The sequence below is a fragment of the Protobothrops mucrosquamatus genome, unplaced genomic scaffold (assembly GCF_001527695.2).
Source record: "Protobothrops mucrosquamatus isolate PMUCROS unplaced genomic scaffold, P.Mucros_1.0 scaffold_154, whole genome shotgun sequence".
NCBI lineage: Eukaryota > Metazoa > Chordata > Lepidosauria > Squamata > Viperidae > Protobothrops > Protobothrops mucrosquamatus.
Genome location: NW_015386230.1, coordinates 1,492,256 through 1,509,210, shown reverse-complemented (window position 1 = coordinate 1,509,210; position 16,955 = coordinate 1,492,256). Strand labels below are relative to the sequence as shown.

At 36.5% G+C, this 16,955-nt stretch overlaps 1 protein-coding gene across 1 annotated transcript in view; it reads left to right on the top strand.

Annotated features, from left to right (window-relative positions):
• The window catches only part of LOC107291258 (coiled-coil domain-containing protein 85C-like), a 44,817-nt gene that overhangs the window by 25,939 nt on the left and 1,923 nt on the right, over positions 1 to 16,955 (top strand). Inside the window, exons 4-5 of the mRNA XM_015820247.1 lie at positions 8,240 to 8,335; positions 12,603 to 12,701. Coding sequence (XP_015675733.1) covers positions 8,240 to 8,335; positions 12,603 to 12,701 — 195 coding nt within the window. The remainder of the gene's footprint in view (positions 1 to 8,239; positions 8,336 to 12,602; positions 12,702 to 16,955) is intronic.

The window sequence follows — 16,955 nt, the reverse complement described above, 5'->3', positions numbered from 1 at the left end:
CTCTCTCTCTCTCTCTCTCTCTCTCTCTCTCTCTCTCTCTCTCTCTCTCTCTCTGTGTGTGTGTGTGTGTGTGTGTACACGCCCATTTTTAAATGAACCTTTTTATTTGTTCTTTACTCCATAAAAAGGGTGTGTAAGTTCTTTTGGTTGGGTTGAGTAGATTTTATGAAATACTGTCATGATGCTAATGATATGTTGTGTCTGACAAGACAAGATAGTGGCTGGGCTAGGCAGATAGGTAGATTGGTTTGGCTTCTAAACAACCCCAAATGTTAATTCGTGTGCACCTGTTTAGTAGATGTATCTGAAGCAAATTGAATATTCAGTGAGAGAATAGCATCTGGAATAAAGCCTTTCTCGGTGTGAAGAGGAAAATGGCCTTTTCTTTCTTTCCATTTTCTTGTTAATGCTGTTGATTAAAAGACTATATATAGTTCCCTATATATGACTAAATATTTCAGAGGAACACAGTAAAATACAGAGAATTTTTTTTTATTCAGATAAAATCTGTTATTCAGTCCTGTTATTCTCTCCCTTCTCTGCAAGGATGTGTGTTTCCTAGTTTATGCCCTATGGCAGAGTATTCAGTATTTTCAATTTTGTAAATCCTCCTCCATGTGATCTAGGACAACACGGTTCTTTAAATATGAAAGACAGAGGCTGAAGCAACCAGGCTAGTTTTGCTTTAAATTGGATGCCTGCAGTCTAAGTGAATAGTGGATGTCCACTAATGAAATGTCACAGCTATTTTGAATCAAATGTTCTCTTAGTAAATAGGCAGCTTGCTGGCTAAATCGAATACTAACAAACTGATAATTTGGTACACTCTTAACCGAGTAAGATTAGACTAGATTTAAAGCTTCATTGGACCAAAATTAGTAAAAATAGCATTTGTTACACTGACAGTATTCATTAATTTAAAACAAAAAATTACTGTGTTATAATTAGTGCTCTATTATCCTTCATCAGAAAGAGAAATTCTTGCTCTCTCTCTCTCTCTCTCTCTCTCTGTGTGTGTGTGTGTGTGTGTGTGTGTGTCTGTGTGTGTGTGTCTGTGTGTCTCTGTGTCTGTGTGGGAGAAGAGACTGGGGGAGGGAGACTAAGGAAAAGAATTACTGGTGAATATTATGCCAACCCTATTATAGAACCTAGAATTAATTGAGTAATGTTATCTTCTTAAGAGTCTAAATTTTCATTCCAAACCCAGAACAGGTTTCCTAGACTTTGTGATCATACCAAAAAAAATCAAAACTATTTTTGCATCCCAGAATAAATTTGTACAAGTCAAAGCACAAGAGTTTTCTTCTTGATTGCAATTGAACAGTGGTTCCCACCTCATTAATTTTGGGAAATTGTTTAAGTTTCTTTCCTTCTTATCCAAGTTATTCTCTTGTATATAATCTACCACTTATCCTTGTGGTAGACTAAGAAATTTAAGACTTTTAATCCTTTTATTCCTTTTCTTTCTTTCCCACACTTAACCAAGTGTGACTCAACTGATTATTGACCAACTAGTATTTTATTCATAATCAGCTAACTATATACTATATTTTATAATAGAGACTATTGAATTGGATACTATCAGAGAACAGTTTGATCCCTGAACAGGCAGCATTCAGATTTCAACATTCAACAATGGACCAAAGCATAAATTAACATCACCTAGCCAAGACATACTCCAGTTAATCAAAAACTGTATGTTGCTTTTATAAATTAAAGGGCAGAGTTTGATTCACTTCCATGTGACAGACTCTGGAAGAAATTAGCTGTTGCATTGATTGAATGCTGTCTCTTTTAATTATAACAACCTTGCACCAGATGTTACTACACAACTGAAGACTAATCACAAAAGAAATTCAACTGAACACCAAAAAGACATTAAACAAGGAACTTTTCTTGCCCCATTTCTTTTCAGTGTTTATATCAGTGATAACATTGAATTTTTTTGCTAAACCAGAATTCTCTTATCCACTATCCCATCTCCATTTTTATTTATGGATGATTTAGGTATTCTGTCTATAACTCATCTGAGTACACATGGATTATTTAACCCTCTATCATCTTACTTCTCTAGAGATTTTGTTTGTGCACATGTGTTCCTTTGAGTCAGTGTTGATCCTGGCAACTGCATAAACAAGTCCCTGCAGTTTTCTTGGCAAGATTTTGAAGATGGTTTGGTTTTGCCTCCTTCCTAGAGAGCAGAGAGTGAGTGACTGATCCAAGGTCACCCAGCTTGCTTTTATGTCTAAACTGGCTCTAGAGAATACTAAAACAAAGGTTTTAGTATTCCCGAGAAAGTGCTTATGTTGCCAGTTATTTGGAAGATCAGTGGGAGACTTTTTCACTAGGTTAAAACCACTAAATACTTAAGGGATTACTTTCAAACTTCCATCCATTGCACCAGCAAATGAGTGATCTTAAAATAAGACTTTAAAAACATCCCTAGAGATTGTTAAATATACAGTCCAACATTGTAGCATCTCTGTCCAAACAGCAGTTAAATTATTTAGTGCTAAAATTCTAGCTGTAATGCTATACGGTGTTTAATTGTACATCTTCAAAAACACTTCAAGTCATTCAATCAAAACTGCTAAAAGCTATGCAGGTAGTCCTTGATTTACTCTGGTAATTGGGACAGGAATTGCCATTACTAACCAATGCGGTTGTAAAGTGCAATGATTGGCAGTCCCGATTGTCATTTTTAAGCAACAACTGCATGGGTTGTTAAGCAAGGATCTCATATGATCCAACTTCCTGCCATATTTCCCATTGACTTTGCTTGTGGAAAGCCAGACATTGTGATCATGTGACCATGGCCCACTGCAGCATTGTAATCATGAGCCAGGTGCCAAGAACCAGATCACAATCATTGGGAAGGGGGATACTGCAGCGCCTGGAATTCCCAGGACCAGTTGTAACTACCACTTATTCAACACCTGTTGTAAGTTTGAAAGGTTGCTGAAGGAGTGGTCATTAAACAAGGCTCACCAAATGTTACTTTTACTTAATGCCCTTATTTGGCTGCATTTCTTTGGAGCTTGTCCTGATAGGTTCTGGTTGAAACAAATTATCTGCAGTACTTCCTTGGTCTACCTGCTCTAGTTAGGGAGGTTTATCTCCTTCCTAAGGAGACAAATCAATCATGATTGGATATACGGCGGCTTTTCTATTTTGGCGATATCAAGGCTATACATGGCCTTGATAAACTTTGGCCAAAGGATTTGGGACCAAGACATTCAAACTAACATAACCAGGGTTTCCCATCTCCATTACAGTGCAATTTCTCCCTATTCCTAGATTATCTCTAGATAGCAGAGACTAAAATTCAAATCAAGTAGAGATTTGAGTTCAGTCCTTCCATATCTAAACTATACCATCAATTCTTACACATAAACACTCAAACAAAAAAGTTCTGTAATTCTGTATGTTAACTTCTCAAACCCTAATATTTCATGCTGTATATTTTCATTTTTCAAGCTGGTTTAGGAAAAGGCCACTTGTGATCAGTGTTAAAAAAGAAAATCAAAAGGTCCCAAACTCTGTGTAGGAATCTGAAACCGGAAGAGGTAGGCTCATTTTGGTTTAGGACTTTTCAGTATTTCTCACCTTACTTTACACCTGTCTTGAGAATATCTTTCTCTTGAACAAAACAATAGATCTGGATCAGTAGGAAGAAACTATTGCATTGTGGGACCCTGAGTTACAGCTACATGAACTCTTGTATTAATATTTCCCCATCTCAGACCACATAGAAAATTAACTGAAGAGAAATGTGCACTCAGCCATTTTTTATCATAAAAAATGGTCTTCCTATAATTTCTTAAATTTCCTGAAATTTGTGATTAATTAATTGTAAGTAATTTCTTAGAAATATAAGGAAAATTCCTGTGTTGAAAACTCCTTCATATTTCCAAATAAGTGAGGAATTGTTACAGTTCAGCACAAATCTAAATCCATGCAGGAAAAGAAAGAAGGATCTCTTGTTTTATTGTTTGGATTTTGTTTTATATGTTGTCATTCACAGTTCAGTGCCCTCCCTCTATAATGGGTAATACTTTTTTGCTCCAAAAATACTGAAGGGCTCAGATTTGAAAGGTAGCTTTTCTTTTTCGTTTCTCTCTCCCCCCCCCCCCCTTTTAACATGTTCTCACCAGCGTACTTCTCAGCAAGTGATGATGACAGCATGTTAAAATTGAATGGTGTGACTTCTCGGCACATTTCTGAATGAATCATCCTGCAATTTAAGTTAAATAGATGCTTGCTTGGAAGAGCTGCTACCACAATGTAGTTTATGATAGGGCCTGGGCTGTCTCCCCTGATGTGCAATGTGAGTCAGGCATGAATGTGAAAATTTTGAATTATCACCTTAAATGTTGATTTTTCTTTTTCTGCCTCTTGAATGTTTTTTTTTAATTCCTTGAAGGAATAGAACATTTTCTATATTTAAATAGACCTGAAAGCAGTCTGCAACCATGTAACTGTATTTTATAATTTTATTTACTGCATAATCATCTACAGCAGGGAAAAAAACAACCCTTCAAAGCCCACACAATTGCTGCAGTACTAAAAAGTGAGTTTCTAGGTAATCCTGCTCAGTGGTACTATAGCACAAAATGGGTTCTACTAATTTCCAATAAAACCAAAACAAACCCATTTTTGACAAGAACATCGTGGCAAAAAGTTCCAGTGTAAAAATGCCATTACCCTCCAGTGCTTTTGATTCTAGAAATTTTAGAATTCAAATGATCTCAAATCTGGGGCCCAAAATTTTAAAGCATGGAGAAATCATTTTGTTTATTTACCTATTTTATTTGTTAAATTGTATTCTAACTTTCGGAACCGGAAAATTTCCCCAAGATAACTTACAATCCACTAAATATTGATTAATTAAATAAAAAACAGTAAAACTATTATTAAAATACACTATATAAACAGAAGATGTCTTAGCAGATAGTTATGTAGACCTTAGTCAGCTTTGATTAACTCAAAATCTAAGCACGATCAACTGTAGTTAGTCCCTGAATAGTGGAATTACCTAGGAATTTAGGGGTTAGGGGCTAGATTGGAAAGTTTAAAAAACATACTGAGAGAAGGTAATGAGAAACCATTTATATAGCATTGCCCAAAAAAATATAAATATGCATATACATTTGAAATATTATTATTAAAGAACTGATAGAGACATTTTTAGAAGTTTACATTTTAACATTTGATCCAGTAGTCTCACATGAATATTTAATATTGTATAAGGCATGGCAGGACAATGGCTGACAGAGTATTTTTGGAAAATAGAGTGTTTTGAAAACTATAGTATGTGCTGAGTTTAACAGGTGACTGAACCTGTCAAATTGCCATTACATAGCATGCATTTCCCATGTCACCATTCAGACTGATTTTTCATATGATATCACTAGATGCATTTATGCATTATCTTGCTGTTTGTTTCCATAGAAACTGATGCAGAAGGGGGGAAAGGGTAGCAGGAAGGACAAAGGGGAAATATCAATTAAAGTTGTACAATAAATGTAGACCCTAAATTGTTTGAAATTTCCTGATAGTTTTTATACACAGTTATAGTTTGACTTCTAAAAGAAAAAAAGAAAAAAAGGAAGGAAGGAAGGAAGGAAGGAAGGAAGGAAGGAAGGAAGGAAGGAAGGAGCAATTTTTTATTTGAAGTATACCTAGAGGATTCCTGTGTGACCTTCAAAATAGATGATCATATACTAGATGAATTCAGATAGGTAACTAAGTGAGAACCAACAACTGGATGAATTAGTTAACAGTATGTTCTCCACATTGTGGAGAAGATTGTCCTCATCTGCACATATTTTTAATCAATTGTAAAAGTGTAGTATTTGTTCCTCTGTCTGCTTAGATTTCACAATATGCCATATATAAAGATAGTTCTTGATTGTTAGAAACATTATTCCTAACTTGATGGATGAAAGCAGGTCAGAATGCAGCTCAGGACTGATCAAAATCTAATAAGACCATAATCGAATTCAAGACTACAGGACTGTCAAATTCTAGAAGCGTGAAGCAGCTGGTATAAAGATTTCAGAACCACTGAGTATAATCTTCAAAAAACCCCAAAACTCTAGAAGTCTGGAGGTGCAAAAAATTCCAAAGTTCAGTGGAGAAAAGAAGAGAAGCTATAGATCAATATATTTAATGACTATATTGGGTAATAGATTGTCAAGCAATAATGACTATATTGGGTAATAGATTGTCAAGCAATATGTCAGCAAGCATTTACAAAAGAACGCTAGCATAGGTTTTCTTAAGGATGACTTCGCAGGTGGTTCTTGTTTTCTTCTCATGTAATCGAAATGGCTAAAGAAAGTACTCAGAAATTTCATGGTGTCTACCCATCTGCTCTGACTAACCTTAATTAGCCGTTAACATATTCTAGATCTAGTTTCAGCCTTTAGCTTAACCTTGGTTAGAGTTTAGTTTACATTTGGCACAAACACATTTTTTAATCACAGTATAAGAGGCAAGGATTTTGTTGTGTGTGTATATGTACACATGTGCATGTGTGCATACATGGGAAGATGGTGAGGAAAAATGGTTTAAGTCATCTACAAGCTACTATTAATGTCATAACCATGTTAAGATGGGGCAAAAAAAATCCCATTGGCTTTCATAAGTTGGAAAAAATATCACTCTTGCAAGGAATACAGATATTCTGTATTTAGAACTGCGGTATTGTTAGGAGTTATTATAAAGTACTATTGCAAAAGAATCTTCATGCCCAGTTGTGAAATCCCATATATATAAAATAAACTTATTAAAAAAACTGGGATTAAGATGATGGATACATTGGTTTGATGTCTAAATTATGCAAATAGATCTGCAATGAGATTTGTTTATAATTCATTACACCACTATTAAGTGTATGCGTCCTCTCATTGTGTCATACCCCATAATGTTACTCTGAAGCGGTGTTTCTCAACCTTGGCAACTTTAAAATATGTGTATTTTGTCTCCCAGAATTCTAGAGCCAGCATGGGTGTTCTGAGTATTGAAGTCCAGACATCTTAAAGTTACTAAAGTTGAGAAACACTGCTCTAGAATTTCACACATCTAGCCATACTTTATGCCACTGCAATACTTTTAAACTTTTAAGCAATGTAGTGACATAAATAGTTTTCGTTTGCTGTCATTGAATCACAATATTTTGTTCCAAATCAAGATGTTAGTGAAGGGATTCTTTAAATCAGTTGTCCATCTTGTCAACTTTAGGATTCCCCATGCTGGGGAAGTCCAGACATCTTAAATTTGCCAAGGTTAAGAAACACTTCTCTAAATTAAAACTGGTGCAGTTGTACTTGAAACATTATCAGTACTATATATTAAGATGGCTGTGACTGTTTCTAGGGTTGTGCAGCTGCTCTTTAATGAGTTGCCAGTGGATGTTTTCATTTGTGTTCCCATACATGTCAAAAACAATTTTTATAATCAAATCTGAAACTTTGCAAATCCTTAATTGGTGAATACCATCAGTGAGAAATTACTTTGTTAAAAAATTGCCAGGCCTTTGGGTTCCCAAAGAAATAAATCATTATTTTTAGTTTTAAAAGCGTTTGCTATTTTCTCTTGTTTTTTTCATTGATTTTTAGATTTAAGTTAGTGATAACCTCAAAGCAGAAACTCTTTCCTGGCTTTAGGGAAACCAATAGTAGTCAGACACTTGGACATGTAAATTAATATAGCCCTGGGCTTAGTATCACATCACATTTTGGAGTAATTCAGAAACACCATTCATCTCCTGTTTGTGATTATGAGAAAAAGCCACAGTTCATTATACATGAACTTGGGGAACAATACCTTCACATTCCAGAAAAAAACAGCATTTGAAACCATAGCATTAGCAATCATGGGAATCAATTATAGTGGAAATATCATCCAAGGTCAAAGCAGCGGGAAGTGTAAAATGGTGGCTAATGGTGATGGTCAGAGCTGGGCCTTTACACAATGTGACTGAAGTATAATATTTAATATAATTGAACCTGATCATTTGTGTCTTGAGTGAGGACATTGTGTTGACTTGTTTGATGATCCCTTTGTTTGTTTTCTTGGCTGTCCACAGTATTTTCAGGAGTTTTATCCAAAACAGCAACAAACCACACTGATTTTCTTGATTTGTTAGGGATATAAGTTGTTACTACAAAAGAATCTGAAGTAGGGATTACAAACTATATATTAAAAGGATTTACTTTTTCTGATATTTTTACAGGGACCCTTTCGCATGACTCCTGATTTTGCTGCTTCTCCTGCAGTTGGGTATATTCCTCTAAGCCAGAAACCTGAAGCAGTGGTACATGCTATGAAGGTATGTATATATATTTGTGAATGAATAAGCCGTATTTTCTGGCACAAAAGGATAGTTTCTTCAAAAGACACTGATATCCTTTGCCTGATTTTTGCCACTTAGTGTCCTCTTGTTGGAACCTGAAGGACATCAGAGTGGAAGAAACTGCTGAAATGTAGAGTGGGGAAATCTAACAGTATTCCATCTCTTTAAAGTTTGACCCCGAAATGTTCTGTCATTCGTATTATAAATAATGGCAGTATTGTGCAATAGGATATGACAGCAAAAGAAGCAAAAGTGCTATTACAGAGCTTTGTATTTCTAACAAATGAGATATAACGAAAGACTTTTGAGCAGGTAATAAAACTTGGCAGACTTTCTCAAATTGGATAACCAGCTGCTGTTAATTAAACCATCTCAATTTGCTTGGTTCATTCATTCTCTGAGAGCAGTCAGTAGTCGGTTGCCAGTGTGCCATTTCTGACTCTGAGCTTTGACTATCCACACAGCTGAGTATATGGAAGACATATGGAGGCCAAATGAGTTAGTGGCACAGTCTGCACCCACATGGATCAACAATTAATTATTTTCTTTTCATTAAAGACCTAGTTTTATTTGTCAATAAATCCCTCTTGTTTTCCTTGTATCCTGCCTCATTAAAAAAGGAAAGCAACAGATTGAATTAGTTTAAGTCATGCAAACAACGATCTTAATGTCAGTTAAGTTAGTGAGTTATACAGTTTTAAAGTAGGTTACACTAAGTAAGCGAATGACCCAATTTTGTAATTGAGGATTTAAAAAATAAGCAGGAAAAAGGAAATACAGTACTAGTCTAATTCTAAGCAATCAACGTGCAGTTATATCATGGAGAAATGACATGTAATTTTGGAAAGTATATTTTACACACTTCGTTATGTGGATTTGAATCAAAATTGATTACAATGTTATCCCCATTTTGAAATCCAAGAAAAATCATACTAGGTTTTGCAACCAGAATGTATGTATTTATCATAGAATTTATATCTTGCCCCAATCCAATAAATTCTGGGGTACTCACATAAAATTATAAAAACAAAGTATCCTATGATCAATTCAATGACAAAACTAAAAATGTTTTTAAAAGAGCTCTTTAAACTCCAAATGTTCACCAGAGGAGCATGATCTTCAGTCAAACATGTGAATGGGGAACTATCCAAATGTCAGATGATAACTAGTAGGTGTTACCAACAAAAATTCCTGGCTCTGATTTCCTACCCGTCTAATATCCCAAAGAAAAGGAATCTGTAGCATCCTCTCCTGGTCTGATTATACAAGATGATGTAGTGCTATTGTGGAAGATACTTGTCATGGCAAGAAAGTCTAGTTTGCCTCTGTATATATAACATTTTTAGGTCTTTGACTTTTTCGAAAGCAACAGCACGTTTTCCATTGTCTTGTAGGAGGTTCTCTACTTTCTACTTCCAATATATGTTACAGTATTCATCTTTAAGACATATTCCAAGGCCAGTCACCTGGAAGAAAGAGTGGGTGATTCTGTGAACTAATTTTTTCTAGAGAAATGTTTCTGATCATTGATAAGTAAATATAAGCAATATATTTACCACGACAGGTTAGAACAGGGGTGTCAAACTGCCGGCCCATGGGCCGGTTTCATCATACCAAAGCCGCGCCCACCCCATTCCTGGCAATGCAAAAAGAGTTGCGATACGTCGCGACACATCACGTGACGAGTTTGACACCCGTGGGTTAGAATAACAAAATGGGAATTTTCTCAGAAATGGACCCTTAGCAGAGCCTGGGTCTTAGGACAGGACTGTGAACCTGCTGGACATAAGAGTTTTATCTTCCATCATTCTCTGAGCCAGAGAAGACCAAGGGGACTTTTTTTTTTTTTTGCTTTGTATCATTTTACTTTAGCACATTTCTTTTCCATATCTTTATTATTTGTGTGGGCATTTAGTTATTTATATAGCCACTCTCTCAGGTGGGCACCTCCTAAAATAAAATCCACAAGAGAGAGAAACAAATAGAACATAAGTATTAAAGTAAGTACAAGTATTAAGAAGTAGAAATTCATATTTTCAGAACATCCTGGGATACTATACCTCAGGGCATAGGAAGATTAGTAAAGTAGCCTTTTCTTGAATACACATGTTACTGCTACTATCATTTACAAAATCATACTAAATGGCCTCCTAGCCTGCCATGCTTTTTCTAATAGTGATTGATTAAATGAGACATTCATAAGCAGAACACAAGGAAAAACTATACTGTACCTTACTATTTGTCTTCAACATCTGGTAAATAGGTGTTTAATAGAAAACTTTTAACTTAGACAAAAAGACAACTGGAGCTGAATTATACAAGATGGAATTTGAGACTGCAGTATGTACAAACGATGAACATGTGGTTGCTAAAATGTATAAATTTTATTGAAATTTGAAATGGAAGAATTTAAAGAATACATGATAAAATGAGCCAAGAAGTTCAGTTATATTTTATATATATATATAGACCAATAGAAGAAGATATAGCAGAAAGGACTGATTTTTACTTTATGTTATAACTTAAAAGAGAACTTTTACAAAATGATGTATTGTTGGTGCATGGCACGAGAAAAATTATCAAGTATTTATAAAAACACTTCAAATTTATGTTGGAAATGTGAAAGATATGAAGGGTCATTTTATCACACATGGTGGGTTTGTAAAAAAAGCTAAAAGGTTCTAGGTCCAAATGCATATAGTGATATAAAGAATTATAAAGATTAACATTCAGCTGAAAGAAGATTTTTTTGGTTGTGAGTTATGGACAATATGCACAAATATGGAAATACCTACAAGAGAGGCATGGTTAGGGAAAATGACAGAATTTGCAGAAATGGTTGCTTGTAATCCTAAGTATGTTTGACTGGGAACCCTTTATGGCTTTTTTTATTGAAAATGGAAAAAAATGATTTATGGATTTGATGATTAGAAAGGGTAAATATGGCATAAAGGGAATGATGATGTAACCCTCAAGATGAAAAATAGATGATAAATGTATTTGTAACTGCTATAAATAAGATCAGAAGACGTTTCTTTTTCCTTTTCCTCTTCTTTACACATATTTTTCTTTACTCTTTTCTCTTTTTCTCAAATTTGTATAATTATTACTATTTTGTAAAATTCTTCAATAAAATTAATTTTAAAACTCTATTGAATGGGCTTATAATACAGTAATAGGATTGGTATAACAAAAATCATAGAAACATGCTCCTTAAGTGTAGCACCCAGCTTGTTTCCGCTGGCAAGAACAAGCACGTGACAGGTTTTCTTTCACTGGACATCCTTCTCATGCAATCCTGCTTGTATCTATTACTATGGGAACTTAAGGAATAATCAGACTTCAGGGGAAATTGATGAATATTATATCTCTCCTTTCCTTCAAGGCAGTATAGTTAGTATCTAAGCCAATCAAAGAGTATGAGGTTATCATCAAACTTGTAAAAGTTTCAATTCAAAAGTGATTAAAATCCTCTCTGAGAAAATGATTTGAGTGTGAAAACATAGAAAACTCCTTTTTTCTCCCAAGCTTAGAACTATATCTACATTGGTCTTTTCCAAACTTCTTTCCAGATGTCTTGAAGCTAGCTGAAAATTGTGGATATTCTGATCCCAATACAAATGAGTTGTCAGTTGAAGAAGGCTGTGCTGTACTGACTGATGGCAACTCTCCTAGGTTCACAAATGTTTCCTGAGGAAAGAATGTAATGAATGTATGGGTTTTACTACCAAGTCTTAGCTTTTCCATGAATGGGCCCCACACTTAGTATTTTCCAAATCTTTATATAGCAATGAAGAACTTTATTCATTTTAAATAATTTTCAGCAGGAGCAATATAGGAACTGAGTTAAACCACTGGTCTCCCTAATTCATTATCAGCACATCTTGAAATCTTGTGTGTTGTATTGTTTTTTTCAGTGTTGGGAGGTACCTAATGTCTTAACTGTATCAGTAGAATGCAGTAAAATGTGCTTGATGTGTACATGTTTATCTAATGATAAATATCAATTACATACTTTCCTGGATCTCCTACCTTGCCAATCATTAATTTAGAACTACATGGCATGTGGATGAAAGACTTTCATAATATTTTATTGGAGCATTGTAATCTTTTCAGTCTTTACCCCTTCGCTTTCTTTCTCTCTCTATCTCTGTGTATGTTCTGAGATTTTGCTCTGTTTAGGCTGTAATGACTCACAATGTGACATATTTTATAATTTCATCTCCATTGTGCTTGTCTGTAGGTCCTTGAAGTCCATGAGAATTTGGACAGGCAGATACAAGAAAACTATGAAGAAGACCTGAGTGAAAAGGAGAAAGCAATTGTTCGTGAAATGTGCAATGTAATGAATCCATTTTCACAGTCTTTCATGTGTTAGCTATTCACTTCTACTTGTGGTGTTGATGTTGTTCAATATCTTGTAGGATCTGTTCTGTCTGTGCAAATTTATTTAATTGTTGTCTTCACAATCTGAAGAAAAAACAGGTTACAAAGCAAGTGACAATGAAGTCCTAGGTATATCTAATCAAGGAGTCCCTGCAAAAAACACATTTTCAGGGTCTTCCAGAAAAAGGTGGAGGCCAATCTTCTCTCTGAGGGAAAGATGTTCCAAAAGGAGGGGGCCATCACAGAGAAGGTCTTTTTACTCATCCTACAAAATGTACCTCCCTAACAGATGAGACTCTCAGCCCACCTTGCCTTGCTGCTCTAGTGGGCTGGGCAACTGGGGAGAGGCAGTCCTTCAGATAACTGGGGGCCAAGCAATGTAGGGCTTTAAAGGTGATAGCCCAGTATTTTGAATTGCATCTGGAAACAGATAAGTAACCAAAGCAGCTCTTATAAAAGAAGTGATACATGCTCAAATCTTGATTTGTTGCAGCAGTTAAGGGCAGTTGCAGCAACTCTTAACAAAAATGTACAACTATCATTAGTATACTGATGATATCTCACTCCATGGTGATGGATGATCTCATCCAGCAATTTCATGTAGATATTAAACAGGAGCTGAGAAAGCACCTATACCTGTGGAAAACTAGGGGCCGAGAATCAGACCTCTCCCTCCCAATCAAAAACTGACTGAAAACAGCCTCGGAGTAAGGAAGCATAAACAAATAATCAGAAAAAGGTGAAAGATGAAAGAGAGTACAGTAGAAAGAGAGTAAAAATCCGTAGCATAAGAAAAGAAGAGAATTTAAAGACATGGAGGAAGAAACATCAATGCTTATTTTGCCCTGCTCTTGTACGACTCTGTCCAAACCATCTGTCTCCATCTCCAAAAAACGTGTTAAGGTACTAAATAAAAACTATGAAACAAGACCATGATACTAATCACACAAAGTACCAGTAAACGGGTACTGTAACAAATTCTGAGAGAATACACTTTGAAGCAGAGAAAAAGTCTTCTGTTGTATTCTTTGCGGGTGGAGTGCACAGTCTCCACTTTTCATTACTTTCTGTAAAAGTAATGGCTTACACCCATGTAGACTGGGTGACAGTTTCAAAATGGGACAAGCCCTGATTCATCCAATGTTTGCCCATACTGTTTTGTCATTTTTCCTGTGCTTCTGCTTTGTTTCTAGCACCCAAATAGGTAGCATCAGTAGACATTGTGGTGTTGGTGTGAATGTGGATATGGATGGGTGCTTTGCTTGGCTATTCTAATTAATGTTTGGGAGAGCCTATATCACACATCTCACTCTGTAAAACCGGGGATGAAGAGAAAAGACAACAGGCCAGCTCCTTGTCTCTTTGGACTTTCCCCACATTTCTGCAATGTACCTTCCTCCCATTCTTGAGACAGGAGGAAGGCCCATCCTTTGGGAAATTGCTGTACCTCAGAATCAAGACTGGCAAGGAGTGGTGGGATTCAAATATGTGAACAACCAGTTCTCTGTGTGGATGCCGCCTCTGGAAGTCCATTCTGGGCCTGGGCAACAAAAAATTAGCTACCGGTTCTGCTGAAGTGGTGCGAACCAGCTGAATCCCACCACTGCTGGCAAGGTAGCTGTCCCTTACAATGATGGGGGTAGAGATTCCTGCCAAAGTCAGGAAGACAGGTACATTTTGGTTGCCAGGCAAAGCTGTTTTCTTTAACAGCCAGAACAGCAGCAGCCATGGATGCAGGAGACTTGTGGCCTCTTCTCCAAGCAACATGGAATGTTAGAACAGAGGTGGTTTTCTTCTCTTTTGCAATGATAAGTACCCCATTCCTAGCTTTCAACTGCTTCAACAGCAGAGTGGCCTTAAGATGAAGGCTCCCTTGTGAAGAAATGGCATTTGAAAATGGTAAATAGCCCATTTTGGAGCCAGAGGAAGAAGGGTGTATAGATGAACCTAAATGCAGTGTGTATATATGTAGAGAGAATCCACTCATACCCTGCTTATTTTAGACTGTCTATACAAGGAGACATGCATAGGTTTGACACTTTTACTGAAAGGGTGCATACCTCAGTGTTCCCATCCAGAGTGGATGAGGGTATGTGGGTGTTTTACAAGTAGTCTTCAACTTACAATCATTTGTTTAGCAACCATTCAAAGTTATAACAGTGCTGAAAAGAGCGACTTATAACCGGTCTTCACACTTTCAACCATCGCAGCCTCCTTGTGGTCTCATGATCATGATTTGGGCACTTAGAAACTGTTGTGCATTATGATGGTTTAGTGCACTGTGGTTGTGTGATCGCCCTTTACAACTTTCCCAGCTGGCAGGTCAATGGGGAAGTCGGCAAAGAAGGTAGCAAGTTGCCAGTTGCATGTCTTGTTTAATGACCAAATGGCAAAAAAGCTGGTCAGTAACATTTGCCTCACTTAATGACTGTGTAGCTTAACAATAAATTTTCTGGTCTCTATTGTGGTTGTATTCCAAGGAGTACTTCTATGGTAGGGGTTTTCAAACTTGGCCCTTTTATGACTTGTGGACTTCAACTCCCAGAATTCCTCAGCTAGCGTGCCTGGCTGAGGAATTCTGGGAGCTGAAATCCACAAATCATAAAAGGGCCAAGTTTGAAGACTCCTGTTCTATGGGATAAAATTTTGCTTGTAAAATGTAAAAGTGGGTCTTTTTCTATTAAGAAAAGGGCAAAGGAGTGTGTTTTAAAATACGAACACACCTTTTTTTAAGTGATGGGTATAATTTCAGACCTAGCCCCCCCCAAATGCAACTTGTTCCTAGGTGAAGTTCATAGGATTGTACAATCTGCTCAGTACTGTGACTCTTGATTTGGAAATGAGTCCCATTGTGTCCAACCCTGAGGAAGTCTGGGTAAGATTTAATGTATAAGTTATTTTGATTGTACCCATTCTCGTTATCTACTGTATTGTGAGTGTGCTTTTCAGAAAATTCAAATGGCGTAAGCACACAATGCTGGTGATCACCCATAGAAACCATTATTCTTGAGAACCGTCTTGTTCTACTGGAATTAAAGAAAACAAGACACTGTTGATAGGGAAATGAATAATACTTGTAGGATGTAAATACTGTAACTTTGTAGAATGACAGTGTCATGGCAAAGAGCCACGAGCTAAAACAATGCACACAAAACCATGCTTTTCTTTACATATGCTGTGTAAAAAATGCTGTTTATTCCTTGCCTCAAAGAGCAAAATATATTCAAAGACAGTCCCCCCAAAGTTCTTTGGGAGCCCTCCGTTAAACCAATGTAGTTTTCAAGACCAGTGCACTGTATTAGCTCTTGCAAGTACTGTATTTAATCCCTTAAAGATATGAAGAACTGCAGAATACTTTACTTACACAACCACCAAAACTATCATTTCAAATGGATGGAATGTGCCACACCTTAACAAGTTTCCTTTGCTCAATTTCTTTAAAATAAGTATGTTATTTGAAAGTCGTAATGACAAACTACTTGGCAGGAATGCTGCTGGCATTTCCTTGTTTATTGTTCTTTTGGAATTGATTTAGAGAGCATAGGAATATTGTCTAGCCAGGTATGTCTGGAGCCTAGGGATGTTTAAAATTCCCATATGTGAGCTTTGAGCCACATGGTTCCCAACCTATGTTTCAGGACAACTGCTGGTTTATGAAGATACTGTACAAACACCCAAATAAGATAATCCAAATGCAAAATTTAAGGGAGGAGCACAAAAATAATCATGCATGCATGCCATGGAAATGGTTTCCTAACTACTAGCTTCTGGGAGGACCTCCAAAGCTTTTGATGATGCTGTACTTGCCCTGTTTCAGGTTGAACACATGCTTGGAGTTGGATTGTGAACTGTTTTACTTTCAAGTTTGCAAATGTTTACAGGCTTTGGCAGGCAGAGCCCTGGAATATGCAAATGCTTGCACACACTAGTAATGCTAAATAGGAAAGTTTTATCTGTGACAGTTCAAGGCAGTGCATGTTAAATGTAGCCCAAGAGCAGTCCAAAAGTTAGTGCATCACAGAAAGGTAGTCAGCCAAGCCTGATTGGGAGTTTCAGATAGCAATGGGATCCAGAGACATGAAAGCTTGGTGCTGAGAGTGGAATGTTTCCTAACTGAACAGGCGGTTGCTGGCTGTTGCATTGGCATACCCTGATGCAGATGAGGCTCAGTTAAAGCCCTTACCACTTTTGCCTTTCAAGGAACCAACAA